The following is a 16014-nucleotide window of genomic DNA, read 5'->3' on the forward strand; positions in this document are numbered from 1 at the left end:
AGCAGTTTCTTTTGAAGGAGCTTTCTTTACTTTTTGCCACTGTTCTTTATTTGTTCAGTCCCACAGATGAGGTAGAGGTTGCTTTAAACTTAATGAAGAGAGTTGCTCCTTTTCTGTTAATGCACAGAATCGTCCATCTGTGTACATAACACCTCAGGGGTATGCCAGCTGACAAAGACGTGCAATGTATTCACTTAACATCTTAAATGCTCTTCTGGGCCCCAGTCAAACTAGCCAGGTAATCAGTGTATAGTAGGATCTGGACAGCGTTGCCAGACTGTGGTTGATAAACTCAGGTGGAAAGCATGTGGGGCAGGGGAATGCTGCTTGAGTAGTTAGCATCCTTGGAGGTCTGTGTTATTTCTGGAGGAAGAGATGAGGAATCTTTCAAGAAAAAAGAACAAAAAGTTACATTATATAGTGTTTCCTTTAAAGAGTAGGTCTAAAAGGAAGACTAATACCATCATATGGTTTTACTTTAAGCTCTCTTATTATTGGAACATCTGTGCCTTCATATAGACTCAAAAAATCTTGGGGTTATTTTGGGTGAGGAGCAGAGTTGCCGAATATGTGACTGTTACTTGTGTATTGCCATCACAAAACCTGTTTGATATACTTCGGGGCCTTATACATCCAGAATATAATAGCGACCTGGTTTTTGGACAGAGGCCACTGTTCTTGAAATATCCAGGACTGCTAGGTGCTTGGCAACCTTAATCGCACCCCTGGCCGGGAACAGGGAATAGTGCATCAAACTGAGTTATTTGCTGGGATTCCTGTGGTACATGGGTTGTGCGACACCCTCTGATACGAGGGCATCTGGGGGTAGAAGTGGAGCAGACCTTGACAGCTAGAAAAATTCCTGACTACATTGAGGTTGGGTGGATGCTGGACTTGCAAGAATATTGTAAAAGACAGAGTGCTCTTAAGAAAGCTGTGCCTTCCCTGTTAGCTTCCAGGGTGTCTCTGTGGACCCCAGGCACCTGATGTTTTTTGGCACGTCTTGTCCTGTCCCGAGTTAAATGGCATTATCAGCCAGGAACGCCCGTTCCCTGCAGCTCCCCTCCTGTTGACCTGAACGCAGCAGTGGCTGGCCTGCTGCTGGCAAACAGGGCTGTCTGCGGTGGCTCTGGGGACAAAAGGTGTGGGTGAGGAATGCTGGCGGCCTTTTTGTATTATTATTAATTCCTATCTGTGCACAGTTTTGTTTACAAAAAGAATTGCTGCTCTTTAATTAAGAAATAGAATAACAGAAATAAATCACTTCAAAAGGATGTTCTATTTAGGGGATGAGGGGAAGTAATTGTGGCAAGCTATTCTGAAAATGTCACGCAATCTACAGTTAAATTATTTTGTTCTTTCCTGGCTGTAGTTTTTACGAAATTAGTGAGTCAAGCAATTGTCAGTAATATTTTCGTTGACTTACATTTTTTTTCGTACCCTATATGAACTACATGCATCTGTCTAGATTACATCTGAATGACACAAATACATAGATAGCAGGAAAAGGAAGAGTAATGGTTTTATTTAGAATTAACTGTCAGTAAGTGTTTATTAAGTGCATCTGTCATGTCTTATTCTGGATTTGTGTTGCTAGTCTCTTAGCTGGGAATTCATTTTTTGATACCTGACGACGTTGGATGTTTTAATGTTATTATTCTCATTCAGCAGTCTGTGTAAGCAGTGTGGGACTTAAGTTCAGGAATATCTTACTGCCTTCAGGAAGTACTTACTGCCTTCTTTTTTAGTCATTTAGCAAAAGCACATCTATGGCCTATTTTTAATACATTTTTAGATGGAATTTTTTATGTATTGTCAAGAATATTCAATTTTTTTCAAAAAATAAATGCCATTATACATGGAGCTGTGCTTGTAAAACAGTTCATACAATTAATATATCAGATGGAAAACTTGGCCCAAGAAGGGCTTTGGGAGAAAATACATACAAATATGGATAAATCAAGAAAGCTCACGTCAGATAATTCAAGATAATGGTATCTCGTGTGTGTGTGTGAACAAGTAAAGTGGATTCAAGAAGATTTGAGAAAAATTTTTTCCTTCTGCAACCTAAATTTAAGTGTCTAAATGAGTTCTTGTAGCACTGGGACTTGGTAAATGGCCTTACTTTCAGGTGTCAGGCAGAGAAGAATACCTGATTTTTATTGCTGCTTGTCTATTTGTTAATAATGATGAGCATTGCCTAGCTTGTAAGAGAGAGATGGCAGCATTTGGATGAATTGAGGGCTCCCATTGAAATGCGTTGGGAATGAATATGCAGGACTCGTGCTCTTTGACATCTTCTGAAGCAGTGGTGTCTAAGAAAGAGAGAAATTAAGATCTTGCATGTATTGTGTTCTTTTACAGTGAAACGTTACTTTTGATTAACAGGCAGTTCTAAGGCCAAAGGCAGAGTATTCATTATTTAAGTACAAAGGGAAAAAATATCAAAAATACGGTGGGGCACCCCAGCAGCAGGCTGTGTTGTTTTGTCCTTAGCAAGAGTTCCTGTCTTCTTTTCTGTGCGTATGTGTGGCAACCAAATCATTTTATGGATCAGTCTTGGTGGTTCTGATAATTCGGTTTCCCCTGCTGTAGGGGAATGAAACTCAGGAGAATCATTGGTTTTACTGAAAGTTTAACCATTTGTATTTTCTTTGTTGGAGAATTAGGGAACAATTTTTAGCTCCTCACAAGCCAGTCAAAGACATCTGAGAACCAGGCTGTGTGGCAAGATGCAATAGATGATCAGTCCTGGATCACCATTTTTGTTCTCTGTTAATATGTTTTAATAGATTATATGACCGATTTGAGCAACTATTTGATTAGAAAGGGAAACAAATGGAAGGCATAGCTCCAAATGCTTGATTAACCTAGACCTTTAAGTGGCTTTGTTTTGGAGGCAGGAAATCAGGTGGCAGGCTCTGGAAGGATGTGGTCAGAGGCTGCTGGAATTGGGGCCTTGCTCCTGTGTCTTGGGCCTAGAGTATTTGATTTACAGCGTGTTTGCATGTGGTTTAGTTTTGGTGTGTGAATTCTAGAGTTAAAGCCATGTGAAGATTGTGCTGGTGTGTTGTAGCAGAGACAGAGTGTGGGTGACGCTTGCCCAAGGGCCGAGCCAGAAACAGCAGGCTGGCCTGGCACTGGGGCATCCCTGACTGCAGTACCAACATGTTCCTCATGTGAGTCTCTTTGGAGGTGAATAAGAACCAAAAATGCAACAAAACCAGTTTCAGAGAAGCTTTATGCTATAAGCTGGGGCTCTTACGACATAGCTGGGGCTCAGCAGTCAGATCGATCTTTTCTCCTCCAGGTATCTTCAGATTTTTCAGACATTTTGATTAGCAAGTAAAAATGTTCTCACTTCCTTGCCACCTAACGAGCAGATGTATTTTCAGCATTAGGGATTGTTTGAAGACAACCATCAGAAAAGTACTATTTCTCAAGAAGCAGCTAAATTAATGCATTCAGGTTTTTGTCAAATCCTGCTACTCGGTAGCAGTCATGTTGATACATCAGAAGATATTCAGACACAAATTTTAGATGGACTACCAAATACCCAACAGTCTTCCTTATCCCCTTGGCACAGGGATGCACATACTGCAGAGCTTTCCTGTACTGGTCTGGCCCTCTTAGGCAAAGATTGATGGGGAAGAGATGCATGATGGATTATCTCACGTTCTGCAGTGCTCTTTGGTCCAGGCAAAAACGTATAGTCAGCTACATGCCATTAGACTGAAAATCAAACTGAATAGCTAGAATAGGGGTGGCTCCCAAAGCAGGACCTGGTCCTGTACAACCCTGCGCTTATCCATGTCCTGAGCAAATGTATTGCATGCACTTCTAGGATCTTTTTTGGCACAATGGGCCTGTTTCTGCTCCCCAGTTACTCTGTTCTGGGGAGCACATCCAGGTCTTGATTCTAGTGGCTTTTCATGCTCAGTAAGCATTTGTGTGCTGTGACTGGCTCTGTACAGTTTCTGAACTGAGGTACATTGAGCTGGATCTGCTGTTGCAGTTGGGGCCCAGTTTATGCATTCGCGGTGCTACCACCTTTCTTGTTCTCTAGATGTCTTTGCAGCTTGTTTTAGGGGCTGGCATGATCTGTGAACTTTCAGGTGGCTCAGCAGCGTATGAACGGTCTTGGAGTAGGAGAGACACTATGATGTGGCACTGCAGTTTTGTGTGTCACTGCATGGGGCAGTCAAGTGTCCCATGAAGAGACGGGTTCCTAGCTGAAGGCATCTCCAGCAGCCTCTCCCCATCATGTCACCTACCATGGCAGAGGTACCCTGGGAGCAAGGTTAAGAGATACTGATAACTAGTCACTCCTGGATGTATGGCATTAAGCATATTCACACTCATTATTCCCTTCGAGTTTGTCTCTGGCACAAATGCTTTCCCTTGTTTCCAGTCTCTTACAGTGCTGTAATAATTAACAGCATCTGTTGATATGCTGCACCCAGAGAAGGATGCAAATCTTCCTCCCTTCCATTGTTCCCTCTTCTCCTTTCCCCTCCCAGATGTAATGGAGGCATTGCTAACATACCTGTTATTAGGGGCTGCCAGATAGGCAGTGCAATATACTACAAGAATTCAGGGCTCTGTTTGGGGTTCAGGAGCGGTTGGTATTGTCCACAGGTGGAAAAGCCATGGCTGCCGTAGCTCTCCAAATCTTAAGATTTCTGGGTAGCATTAAATTTTTTGTAATGTTGAAATACTTGTCTTAAAGATCGGGCAAGTATCCTCTGTTGGCTTGATTTTTGGTTCCAGCCCATTTTTACTTCCTATGCCAGTACAAAATGTTGCTAACTTTTCTCTTCCCTTCTTCCGTCCTGTTTTTGCAGGTCTTGATGATTGCCTGCAGCAATATATAAAGAACTTTGAGAGAGAGAAGATTAGTGGTGACCAGCTACTACGCATTACTCATCAAGAACTGGAAGATCTTGGAGTCACACGAATTGGCCACCAGGAGCTTATCTTGGAAGCAGTAGACTTGCTCTGCGCACTGGTAAACTTCTTGGGGCAAAACGGGTTGGGGAGTGAACAGTGTTTGCATATTCACAGTTTGTGTATTCAGATTTCTAGACCTAAAGACTATCTAAGTAGTTCAAGAAACTCCTGACATGTAATGTATGAACGATTTAACATTTTAAACCAGAGGCTAGATTAAGAGCAAGATCTACTGGTAGGATGGTGCTTGTTGAATAAATTGGTATCAGAGATTTAGGGCTTGCATATCTGTCTTTATAGAAGAAAAGTTTATCTGAAATCACAAAAGAACTAGACTGCGTTTGGTTTGGAATGTAAAATAGCTATATATGTGAACGCAGTAATTGAGTGCCGGTTGCCCTTTACAAACAAAATGTCCTGATGTTAACCATGTAATTTTTCACTGATCCTTTCCTGCAAATTGTGTTTTAGATGATTATTCGAGCTTGCTGAAACATAGCTGCTTGTATTTCACAGTAGAAAGGATTAAATACTGAAATAATTATCTTATGTATAAATAATACATGCATCTTTGATAGAGCATACAGAGGGATTTTGGTAATGGTCTTTTCAGTCAGGTTGCGTCATGCATAACTGGGATTATCCCCTTGGTGAGGGGTGCGGTGCTGACTTCACCCTTCTTACAAACTTTTTGTATGTGCCTGTAAAGATTAGTGATAGATTGAGCACACTGTCTGCATTCTCCACTGTAGGAAGGATGTGCGCAGCTCTGCTAAGATGTACTTGACTGCCTAAAGTGGTGTTTTGTGGATTTTTAATGCATACTACTTTTCCAAGCCTCAGAAGCAGCTTTAAGAAAGCTGAATCCCAGTAGAGGCAATCAAAGATGGTAGGCTGAAAGGCTCTTCAGAAGGGCTTGGGGATTCGCAGTATGCAGCAGCTTTTCTGAATATCCAGTTGTTGCATCTTTGGGAGATAGATGTGAGGGGTAATGAAGAGAAGAGAGGGAAAAAATATAAACAAAAAATGCAAAAGAAAAAGTAAAAAAGGGGAGAAAAGCTTTTCCATACAGGAAGACATTTGGTTTTAAACACATCTTAGATTCTCTTCTTTAGAATAGTATTTTTAATAACGTTGCAAAGTGGCTCAGTGCAATAAGTTAACTCATCTATTTGTTTTTTAAATAATGGAAAGGACGCAATCCTAAAAAAAATGCTACTGATACAGAAGGGAACATAGAGTTATTCACAAAGTACTTTTCTCATCAGACAGTGCAAAAGGAAGCAAGAAAGTAAATACTTTAACTGAGACAAAATCTAAGTTAGGGTGAACACTGATGACCATTCTTCCCAGACATACAGGGAGACAGATTGTGGCTGTGTCAAAAATAATCTATTTTCACAGAAAAAAACCTTGTTTATTAGCTGAAATTTCTTTTTTTCCTGGGTATGTAATTACAGATGTTATCTTTAGATGAACAAACACAACTTGTCTTTGTAGCTCCCTTATCTTAGGCAAAAGTACATGGAACTAAGTTGAATGTAAAATAAGGAATTTGTAGCGGAGGCTAACAATGCATCCTTAATTCAGGCAGCAAGTCTATACCTTCCTGGTCCTTATTGCATATGTAGTGTTGTCTGCTTTTCTGAGTTCGTCTAAAAGAAAACTTCATCACTGAAACACAACAGCATGCGTTCAGATTACAGCTTCTAACTTAAGCTGAGGTTTTTGCAGGCTCACAATTGGCTCCTGATGGCTCCTCAGGGATACAAAATGTGATTGTTATATTGATTTTAGTGGACTCAATTTGAATTTATTGTTCACCAATCAGATAAACTTCTTAGGAAATTTAATTCAGGGACAATCCTTTTGGCTACATTGGTCCTATACTTACAGGCTTTCCTTTTTTTATTGCATCAGCAAGTATCTCTCCTGGTTAGTGATTGCCCATTCTTCTGATCAGCCTCTAATGTTGACTGTATTGTTTAGGAGAACTTTAAGCCTATGACTCTCCAGCGTAGGATAACTGCTAGTGCAGGTAGTCACTGTGCAAGATTTTTTTAATGAAAATGATCTGATTGTTTTTTCTGTTTCCCTGGAGTTCGACAGAGGTTTCACGATAGAATTTGGCATGAGTTACATGTGTATGATCCAACTGAGTTAAGATCTGTTTGGATGCTGGAGATGATGAGTGGCATGATGAGATAGGAATAGTAATGTTAATTTTGCCTTGCAAGCATAATCTCTGATTGATTTTGAACTAATCATTAAAAACCAAAAGGATTGTCACTTCTGATTCTCCTTCCCATTCTCTCCAAGTTAGTGAGGGACCACCTAAACAGTTTTTGGCATTGAGGAGAATGAGGGGGACAGAACCACCTCCCACTGTTCATTCCTGCTCTCACTCTGCAGGGGAGAGTTTCCAAGACAGAGTTGCCATCAATGAGGAGAGCTTCTGCAATGTTGATAACTGATGTGTTTTAAGAGCTGCTTTCTTCCTGCCCCCCTTCCCAGCATTTTTGGGGGTACACTTCTGCTCGCAGTTTCTGCCCTGTCAGCTGTAGATATGGCAAATGGCAAACCAGCTGCTTGTGTTGCATGCCTGTAGTTCACAGGGCAACATTTTCTTCTTGGAGGAAAGTGGAGAGCCTGAACAAGCATATTTGGCTTGTATGGAGAGAGCATGGGACCTCCTTAACCCAGGCAGAGGCTATTGAACAGCACTAAATAGACAAACTGCTTGCTGCAACAGTAGTTGGGGACCAGTTATGATTGATAGCACTATTTAAAGCATGTTCTTTATTGATTTTTGACAGAAGGTGGGTGGGTGGCTATGGTCTCTCACAGTATTCCCCTCCTGTCATAAGCACTTGCAACAAATGGATCCTCCAGGGTTCGTCAGCTGATGAGAGAACAAATGGTGGCCTGTGCTATCCATCTGAGTAGAGTCTCTCTTGGCTGCCAGCCTGCCATACTGTGCTCTTGACAGGAGACCAAGCATCCCGGGGGTGAGATTCACAGGTTTTCTTTTCCTGTGGTGCTTCAGAGAAGGAGGAATAAAGATTTTGCCCAGCTGCTACTGCTGTTACAGGTCACGTTCGCTGATAATGGTGGGGGCGTACATACCGCATACCATCACTGCAGCTGAACGTGCTCCAGGAGAGAGCGGGCAATGTAACTAATGTAGTTTGTCTCTTCCATCTCTCCTTCAGTCTGTGAAGGCGGGAGCATGTTCAATAGATTATCTTGCCTCGGTGCAGTTTTGTGTTTTATAAAATCCGTATGTCAGAAAGGGCAAGATAAATGAAATGTTCTCTGTGCTTAAAAGAAAGTAGTGAGGTCTGTGATGGTATTTTGTTGCTGCTCAGAGTCTGTTGCATGGTTTTCAATCAGTCCTTGAGAAACCACCATGACGGATATATGCCTCTAGAGTTATTCTGTTTCCAGCAAGGCACGTCTCTTGTCCTTCCCTCTCTGTTCAAACTGGGACATGAACCAAGATCACACTGGTGGCACCAACAGGTAGATTCCTGCTTGATGTGGATGTGCATGTTTATTCATACTGAGAAAATCTCAAAAAAATAATTGACATCTCAAACATGGTTGAAAAATGGTAAACTAAGAAACTGCATGTCCAGCTCTAGAGATACAGGAGAAACTGTACTGAGTTAGGTACCGTGGTATTTTTTCTCCAGGCTACTTCTAGATGATAAAACATACGCTTGTTCATCATTTATAAAAATTACCACCCAGATCTAGCCTCAACATGATCCTTTTCACTATGTGTGTGGCGGTGAAGCTAGTCTAAGACTGCTTTACATTTCATCAGTAACAAACAACAGTGCAGCAGACCTTCATCCATACATAAAATGTGACAAGCCTTGTTTCTTTGGTGGTCGCTTTAAGAACTGGATGTGAATAAACAATGCCAACAGAAAGTAAATTGCGGAAAGATGGAGGTGTTGCTTATGAAAAGAGAAATGCATACTGAAGAACAGATTACTTAAATAATGCCATCAGATCAGTGTATCAGCCTTCAAGGTTTGGAGGGCATCTGGAGGTCTTGTAGCTGCTGAAATAGCTAACTAACTGTGCTGCAGAAAGCAAGGAAATGCATGTAATTCTTTTTCCATCATGTGTTTGTCAGGAGATGGAGTTTCCTTTATCAAAACTGGGTATGACCATATTTTGCTGAGTGTCGATGGACGCTGAATTTTATGTCTCCTTGGTATCATGATTTTCCAAGAAAATGCTACCCTTTGCCGTGCTGTCTGGAGAATACAAAGACTGAAGACTGCATAGCCAAAGATTTCTTCTTCCATCTTTAAGAAAACAATCTAGTTTGCCCGACATATCACCACAATGCCTTGATGCATGAGGATTTTTTTTTGCTTTACTTCTCCAAAATATCATGTACATTTTGTTTGAATGAAGATTAATTTCGTTTGATTTTGAACATTTTTAAATATTTTTTAAAAGGAGACCTTGAGGTGGGAAATATTTTGTTCTGGGAAGATAAGAATATTTAGAAAACTTCACAAATAACTTTTGGATGCTTTAAAGTTTTTCATATCCAAAGAACTTAGTAAAGTCCCTGTGAATTTGCAAAATACTTCTTCAGGGAATCTGCATTTGTGTAGAATAGAGTTTGGTTAAAAAACAAAACACAACAGTTTTTGCTTTGTACAGCATACTGTTTTCAGTACTGGTTTCGTGCTAGTTATTTAAATCTGCTATGGCTGCACAGGAATTTATTATGCACTGTATATTTGAATCTGTAAAGCTAGAAGATTGCAGCAGATGAAATAGCATTATTATTTGGCAGAGAAAACATTGGTGTGCACTAACAGCAAGAAATTACTTATCATTTACCACTAACACAAAACATTTAAATGCAAATGAGTGTAAAAAATAGACCTACTTTACCCATGAATGATTTGATTCCTCCCAAGAATTATGCCTTTTATCTTAATTTCATCTTCTTGCCATTTCTCACACAGAAATCCTTTCCTTTGCCCTTATCACTAGTCACATCTTGAAACTACTTTTGTCAGTAATAGTGAATATTAGACTTAATCACTGTAGTGCTAAATGAGGAAGACTTCATTTCAGAATGGAGATTTGTATGTACGGAAGTTGGGATTTATTGTTAATATTCTGCATGCTCACAGCAGAAAAATTACTTACCCTTTTTACTATTGCCCTTTGCAAGTTAAAGTTCTGCTTATATATCATCTGCCTTCCTTTCTTCAGTCTGAGCTAACTTAACTGCAGGAAAGGAAATCCTGAAGTCCATCACCAGATCAATAAAGCTAAGGAGTTAAAGGGTTTCTGATAGCTCATATAGATCATATTGAAAATGTTTGTTGCTGTTGCTAGTAGATCTTTTATACAGAACTGCAGTAAACCCTGTGGTATGCCAAAGGCAGTAAATATGTCTATATGCAAAGGGTGAATGTCCTTCCTCCCACGTGCCTCAAGCATCAGTTACGGATCCTAGATATTTTTCCTAGTTGCTTTTTTCTTTGGGCTGTTTGGGGTTTGGGCCAAGTGCGAAATATATGCCCTGGTACATAGAGTTATAGCATGGTTTGGGTTGGAAGGGACCTAGTTAAAAGCAGACTGGCTAAAAAGGGCTGTTACAATGTACAATGTTTTAAAGAGGTAGTGTGTTCATAACAATCTACTTACTTCCTTTTTTTTTTTTTTTGAAACTGCTGATTAGCTGTTTAAGACTTTGTGAAATGCATGTAACTGAATATGTAGCAGGTAGTTGAATTCTGGAGAAACAACAGCACTTGGCTGGCTAGGGACAAAATTACATGAGAAAGTTGAAAAACAAAAAAATAATTAGCTCTTGGTCTTGCAGAATCTGCTGATTGAATAAGAGTAAGAAGAATAGTTATATAATTGCTCTATTAGTGCTACGAAGCATAACCAGGGCTTAGCTTTTTGATGTGTTGCTTGATTGTGCTGTGGAAAAAGAAGGACATTTTTCAGGAAAGGGGATGATGATGATGATTATCAATCTTTCCCGGGTTCTGCAGGGCTATAAGTATCATGCACCTGAGTTTTTTCTGACAGCAAACATTTAGGACAAATATTTATACTCTTTGAAACCACTTGCCTTTAATCAGTATATGTTTAATAATTGCAGTAAATGATAAGTGTCATTTGAGCTATCTGCCTTTTTCTCCTTATCTACTCATTCTGTGTTTATGAAACAGATGTGTAAGGATCATGTGTTGTGCACTTCTAAATTACCCCATATGTCAGTGCTATTTGAAGGAGAGATAACCTTAGTGTTGGCATTTCGTGACGCTGGAAGAAGGGTCGTTAGAAATATATGTTGTAGGCAGATCTGATGAGGTATAAAGTTACATAAGGCACCTTCCATATGACAAGCTGTGTTCTCAGTTGCTCGCAACTTTGGGCTGGTAAGCTGTCTGCCTCATACTTTGTGGGATGTGTTCAGCCAAGTGTTTTGGAGAATGAGGTTCAGATGCATTTTGTTCATTTTTAAAAACAACTTTGGAGACAAAGGTTGGAATTTTTCTTGGCAAATTTTTGGCAGCCCCAAATTTTGAGGCGTGGTTTTGAAATGGCTGCCATGTGCTGTGGTATCCATGTGATGCTGTTTTGATTATTCATTTAAAAATTTCCCCAGCCTTCCGGAGAACTGAGGACTCTATGAACTTTACTGTTTCCAAGTTGCTTGTGTAAAAGCAATAAATATTACATACAGAAATGATGATCAAGAATTAAATATGGAAGATGAAAGCACTGAAAAATAGTGAGGAGCAGAATTAAGCTTGCCTGAGGTTATCTTAAGTCCATTTCTTAGCAGTCATATGCTATTCTTACCTAAAACTCCTGTGTTCAGTCTGTGAATAAGTGGAAAAAGATTTTTTAAAAACTTGCATTAGAGAGAAAAATTATTATTTCATCCTTGTGTTTGTTATCCATATTACTGAGAGATATCAAGCATAGCTGAGAAGTTACATTCCTTTACACATAATTTATTATACACTGCACATCATTTATCACACAGTACAGCTATCTAGACTATAATATTTGTCTTTTCAAAAGTTTGCCATTTTTTTCTTCTTTAAAAATAATGTTTGCGTGTGGCAACAAATATTTGCCAAATGAAAATAAACCTTTACCTTCTGTAGTTTATACAGTAGTGGTTGCCTTCTCCAGAGGGGCAGCAGAAATTAATCGATGTATGCACTGCTATCTGCTCTGCCTGCCTAGAGAAACTGTTTCTATTTTCCTTTTGCCCTCAAGCATGAGTGTTACAGTAGTATCTTTAGTTCCCATCTTGTGTCTCTTCAGTAAGAGTTAGCACTGATTGCTGCATGCCTTTTGCTCCACATGATTTCCAGCAGCTTTCTGGGCTGAAAGAGAAGAAACAGTTATTTGGGGAGGTAGGCAGAGGGGCCATATGCTCATTTTTCTGTCTTGGATTGTTTGTAGGAGCCAAACGATGTCCTTGAACTTAATGTGGCCTTTGTGCTTGGAGATGTAGAGGCATTCATGGTTGCACAAAAGTTCTGCTCGAGACGTCTCTTCTAAGGGATTTCTGGATTTGTTAATGGGACTGTGGCTATGTCTGTATTGCGTATTGTGGTGAGTTTAGATCCGGACATCTTTTGGTACCTGAGCTTGGCTTTTTTAGTTAGCTGAGATGTCTTTGCATTCACAATGGGCAGCATAAAAACACCCTAAACTAAAGGTCTCAGCAGCTTCTAGACACCCTGTCTGAGCCAGCAGAGATAGTTAGCACTATGAGTTAGGGACACTTTACTTTTTAGCCTGTGTTAGCAGTGTGCAGTGCACTTCCCTGCCAGCAAGGGTTAAGTGAATTTAACACAGGAAAGAGATGAAATGAGCTCTGATTTTTTTTTTTTTTTTTTTTTTTTTATATTTTCTTAAACTGGGGGGGAGCGAACAACTAATGAACATTGATCAAACTAATCCACAAAAGGTTCACTTTACTTCCAAAGTTTGGTTACCGAACTTTCTTCCTACCCTGTGTTGGTGACGGTGCAAGGATGGGCTGGCAGAGGGACTAGGCTGGCTCCTCTCACCAACAAAAAAAAGCAAAACTCATCAGTGGTGATTAGAGCTACTGCTTGTCAGCATGTGAAGAAAAGAGCTGCAATTCATCACTCACACTGTCATGTGAAGCCACAGAAAAGTAATTAGCAGGTAAAATGTCTATTAATAGCTCCCACCACCTTTAGTTCAAACACCTGCTGACAAGCTATTACTCTGTGTAGCTTAGCTTCATCAAGTTCTTCTTTTGTGATTGCCAGAAGAGACTCCATTAGAGCCATTTCTGTTGAGGCGGGGTGTCTCTGAAGAGACTCTTGCTCTGTGGCCTCTCGTTGAGAAAGCGGATGCGTAGACTTGCTTCACTTCTCGTAATCTCTACAAGCATGCAGAGATTTCTTTGTGGTTCTTTCAGTGACTGTAAATTTATTTTGGCTAATGGAAGCGTAACTTGTGTTAGTGCCGGCTAAATGCAGAGAAGGGGAAAACAAAGAATTGTCTCCTTCGCCTGCAATTATCTTCTTACGTTGCTTGAAAATAAACGCAGTGTGTTTCTAAGAAAACCATATTGTTAATAGTATATTATCACATATAAAGTATGATTAAACTTGGCAGTTATTATTTCAGCAAGCTTTTTTCCAATATTAGAACATGCAACTCTTTGTTCATTTTTAATGTGGGCCAGAAATATTGGTGATAAAGTGGGGATTTTGTTAGCTTGGCTGCTGTTTTAGGATCCTTCTACTTGAAGGCTTCAATAAACACAGCTGCCCAAAAATATATTCTGCCTGAAATTTATCTCCGTGTTTTCCATCCCTGGCCGTATCTGTCTCATATTACAGGTGGAGGCTTTACTGAAATCAGTGCCATTCCTCATGTAAGACTGGGTTTTATACATTGTTTAGGCATTAAATTTGTCCCTTAGTTTTTTTATGTTAAAGAAAACACACACATTTGATGAATATGTGTGAAAATAGACTTTGTATCTGTTAACATTGTCTCTTCCTTTCCACATATCTGACAGCGAAAAAAGACATCTGAAAGAGTAGGCCTGTAGGTGTCCATCACCTGAAATGTTAACAAGAGGCCACTAAGCTTTTATAGGAGATGATTTCCTAAAGAAACAAATGCACCCTATTTTCCTGTCATAGAATAAATTTTTGAGTATCTTTTTGCTCGGTCTGTGGCGTTCAATATTGCATGTTTTACTTTCTGGTAGGACTGGAGGCCTGTGGGCTGCCTGGCGGGGTTCCCGCTGCGGTGGCTGGTACCCAGCACCCACCTCTCTTGGCGGATGAGGTGCGGATGAGGTACAGATGAGGTGACAAAGCGGGGGAATGGAGAGGGAGTTGAAGTAATTTGGAGTTGTTGAGGAGGAGCGTTTGGATCCAGCCTGGCCCTCAGTGAGAAGCCCCCAGGCCGTGGGCCCTGCACGGGGCCTGGCTGGGGAGGCGAGCAGGTGCCCCGGGCCCAGCCGGCTCCTTCGCCGCGCACAGCCCCGGCTTAACGAAGGACAACGAGTTCTGGTGCTGAGGGATGAGGTCTCCTCGGCGGCTCAGCGCTGGGGCGGGCGAGGGGCAGCCGTTTGCAGCAGGGAGCCAGGCCTCTTCCGCCAGGTCAGGCGTAAAGCGCAGGTCGTGCGTCGAAGCGCCGGTGAACGCCAGGCGCCTGGGCTGGGGGGGGCTGGGAGCTGCAGTGTGGTGACCGCTGAGGAAACTCACCTTTGCCTCACGTGGTTTGAAGGCAAGCGTGGTATTTCGATAATCGCACTCAGCTTCCTGGTAACAGCCCCCTGAATTAAGAAGTTCAGCGTTTCGGTGTGTCAGAAAGAAGGAAACCCTGTGAGGAGCCCTGTGGCCAGCCGGCGGTTTGCGGTTGTTCCCCCCGTGTTTGGGGAGGTGAGCGCCATGTTGCGCGGGTGTCGTGGGGCTCACTTGTGGTGGGATTTTGGTTTGGCTGATCTGTAAGACATTTTGTGTGACGTATCTTTCGCCCAGAATATCTTTCATTTGTTTTTTCCCCCGTTAATTTTGCCAAAATGAGCTAGATGCTGAAGAAGCAGAATCAAATAAGAACAAACCTGTTTTTTCCCCCAACTTGATCCTACTGAATCCTCAATCTCCATTGTGCTCTTTCAGCCACAGCAACCACAGAAAACCGCAGCAAAGATAAATTTATTTTTATCTGATGTTTATCTCTTTAATTTGGACTGATTTAATAAGTTATTAGTTATGAGTCGTTTAGCTGCATAATAAAGTACGCTTTACTTTTCCATCCTAATTTATTGTTTTCATCTTGTAATTTTTTATTTATAACCTAGCTCTATCAGTTGTATAATTGTTATCGAATATTTACATGGTGGAAAAGTCACTGCCCAAACATACAGTTTGTCTAATTGGGAACTGAACATGGTGGCATAGGACGGTGCCTACACAGAAACTGTGCATTTGAGAAACGTGCCTGCAAAATCTTCCTTGCCCAAAATATGGACACTCGCAGAAGTTACAGTAGAGATTTTTAGAACACAACCTTAGTGTATGGTCACTTCCCCCTTAAGCTGAGTCCCAAAGTGCATCTTCTGCTGCGGGAAGATGGCTGTCATTTTAGTGGCTCCCTCACGAAGTGTGTTTGGTTTAAAAGCACAAAGAGGGTCTGGCTGGGAGATGGAAGACAAGCCGTGTGCTGAAGTCTCTCCTTTCCACGATGATCTCCCATTTGCTTGGGAGTGGATGTTGTGGGAGGGCTGGGGGCTCTCCGGGGCTGGCTTCAGTGTAATCTTCCTGAAGTCCCTGTATAATTAAAGAGGAGATTAAGTTCTTCTAGTAGATGGTTTGGATTAGGAGCATGACAACTGCTGTAAATAATCATCTCTCCCCGCCCCCCCCCCCCCCCCCCCCGAAGAAAGACTAAGGTAAATAAGCTTCATCAGTCTTAAATTAGCATTGGCAAATATATCCCTTCTCCTGTCTCTTCTCCTTACGGACAGGTGAGTGTGGGGACCAAACC

General features: G+C 41.1%; 1 protein-coding gene across 4 annotated transcripts in view; it reads left to right on the forward strand.

The window, feature by feature from the left end:
• Window positions 1–16014, forward strand: part of CNKSR2 (connector enhancer of kinase suppressor of Ras 2) — a gene marked incomplete at both ends in the record, with an annotated part of 215875 nt that overhangs the window by 32371 nt on the left and 167490 nt on the right. For all 4 annotated transcript variants that reach the window (XM_082304996.1, XM_082304997.1, XM_082304998.1 and 1 more), the window contains one exon: window positions 4845–5008. In XM_082304996.1, the coding sequence (XP_082161122.1) occupies window positions 4845–5008 (164 nt within the window). The remainder of the gene's footprint in view (window positions 1–4844; window positions 5009–16014) is intronic.

The sequence above is a fragment of the Platalea leucorodia genome, assembly GCF_965183815.1.
Source record: "Platalea leucorodia genome assembly, chromosome: 2".
In the NCBI taxonomy this organism is placed as follows: Eukaryota; Metazoa; Chordata; class Aves; order Pelecaniformes; family Threskiornithidae; genus Platalea; species Platalea leucorodia.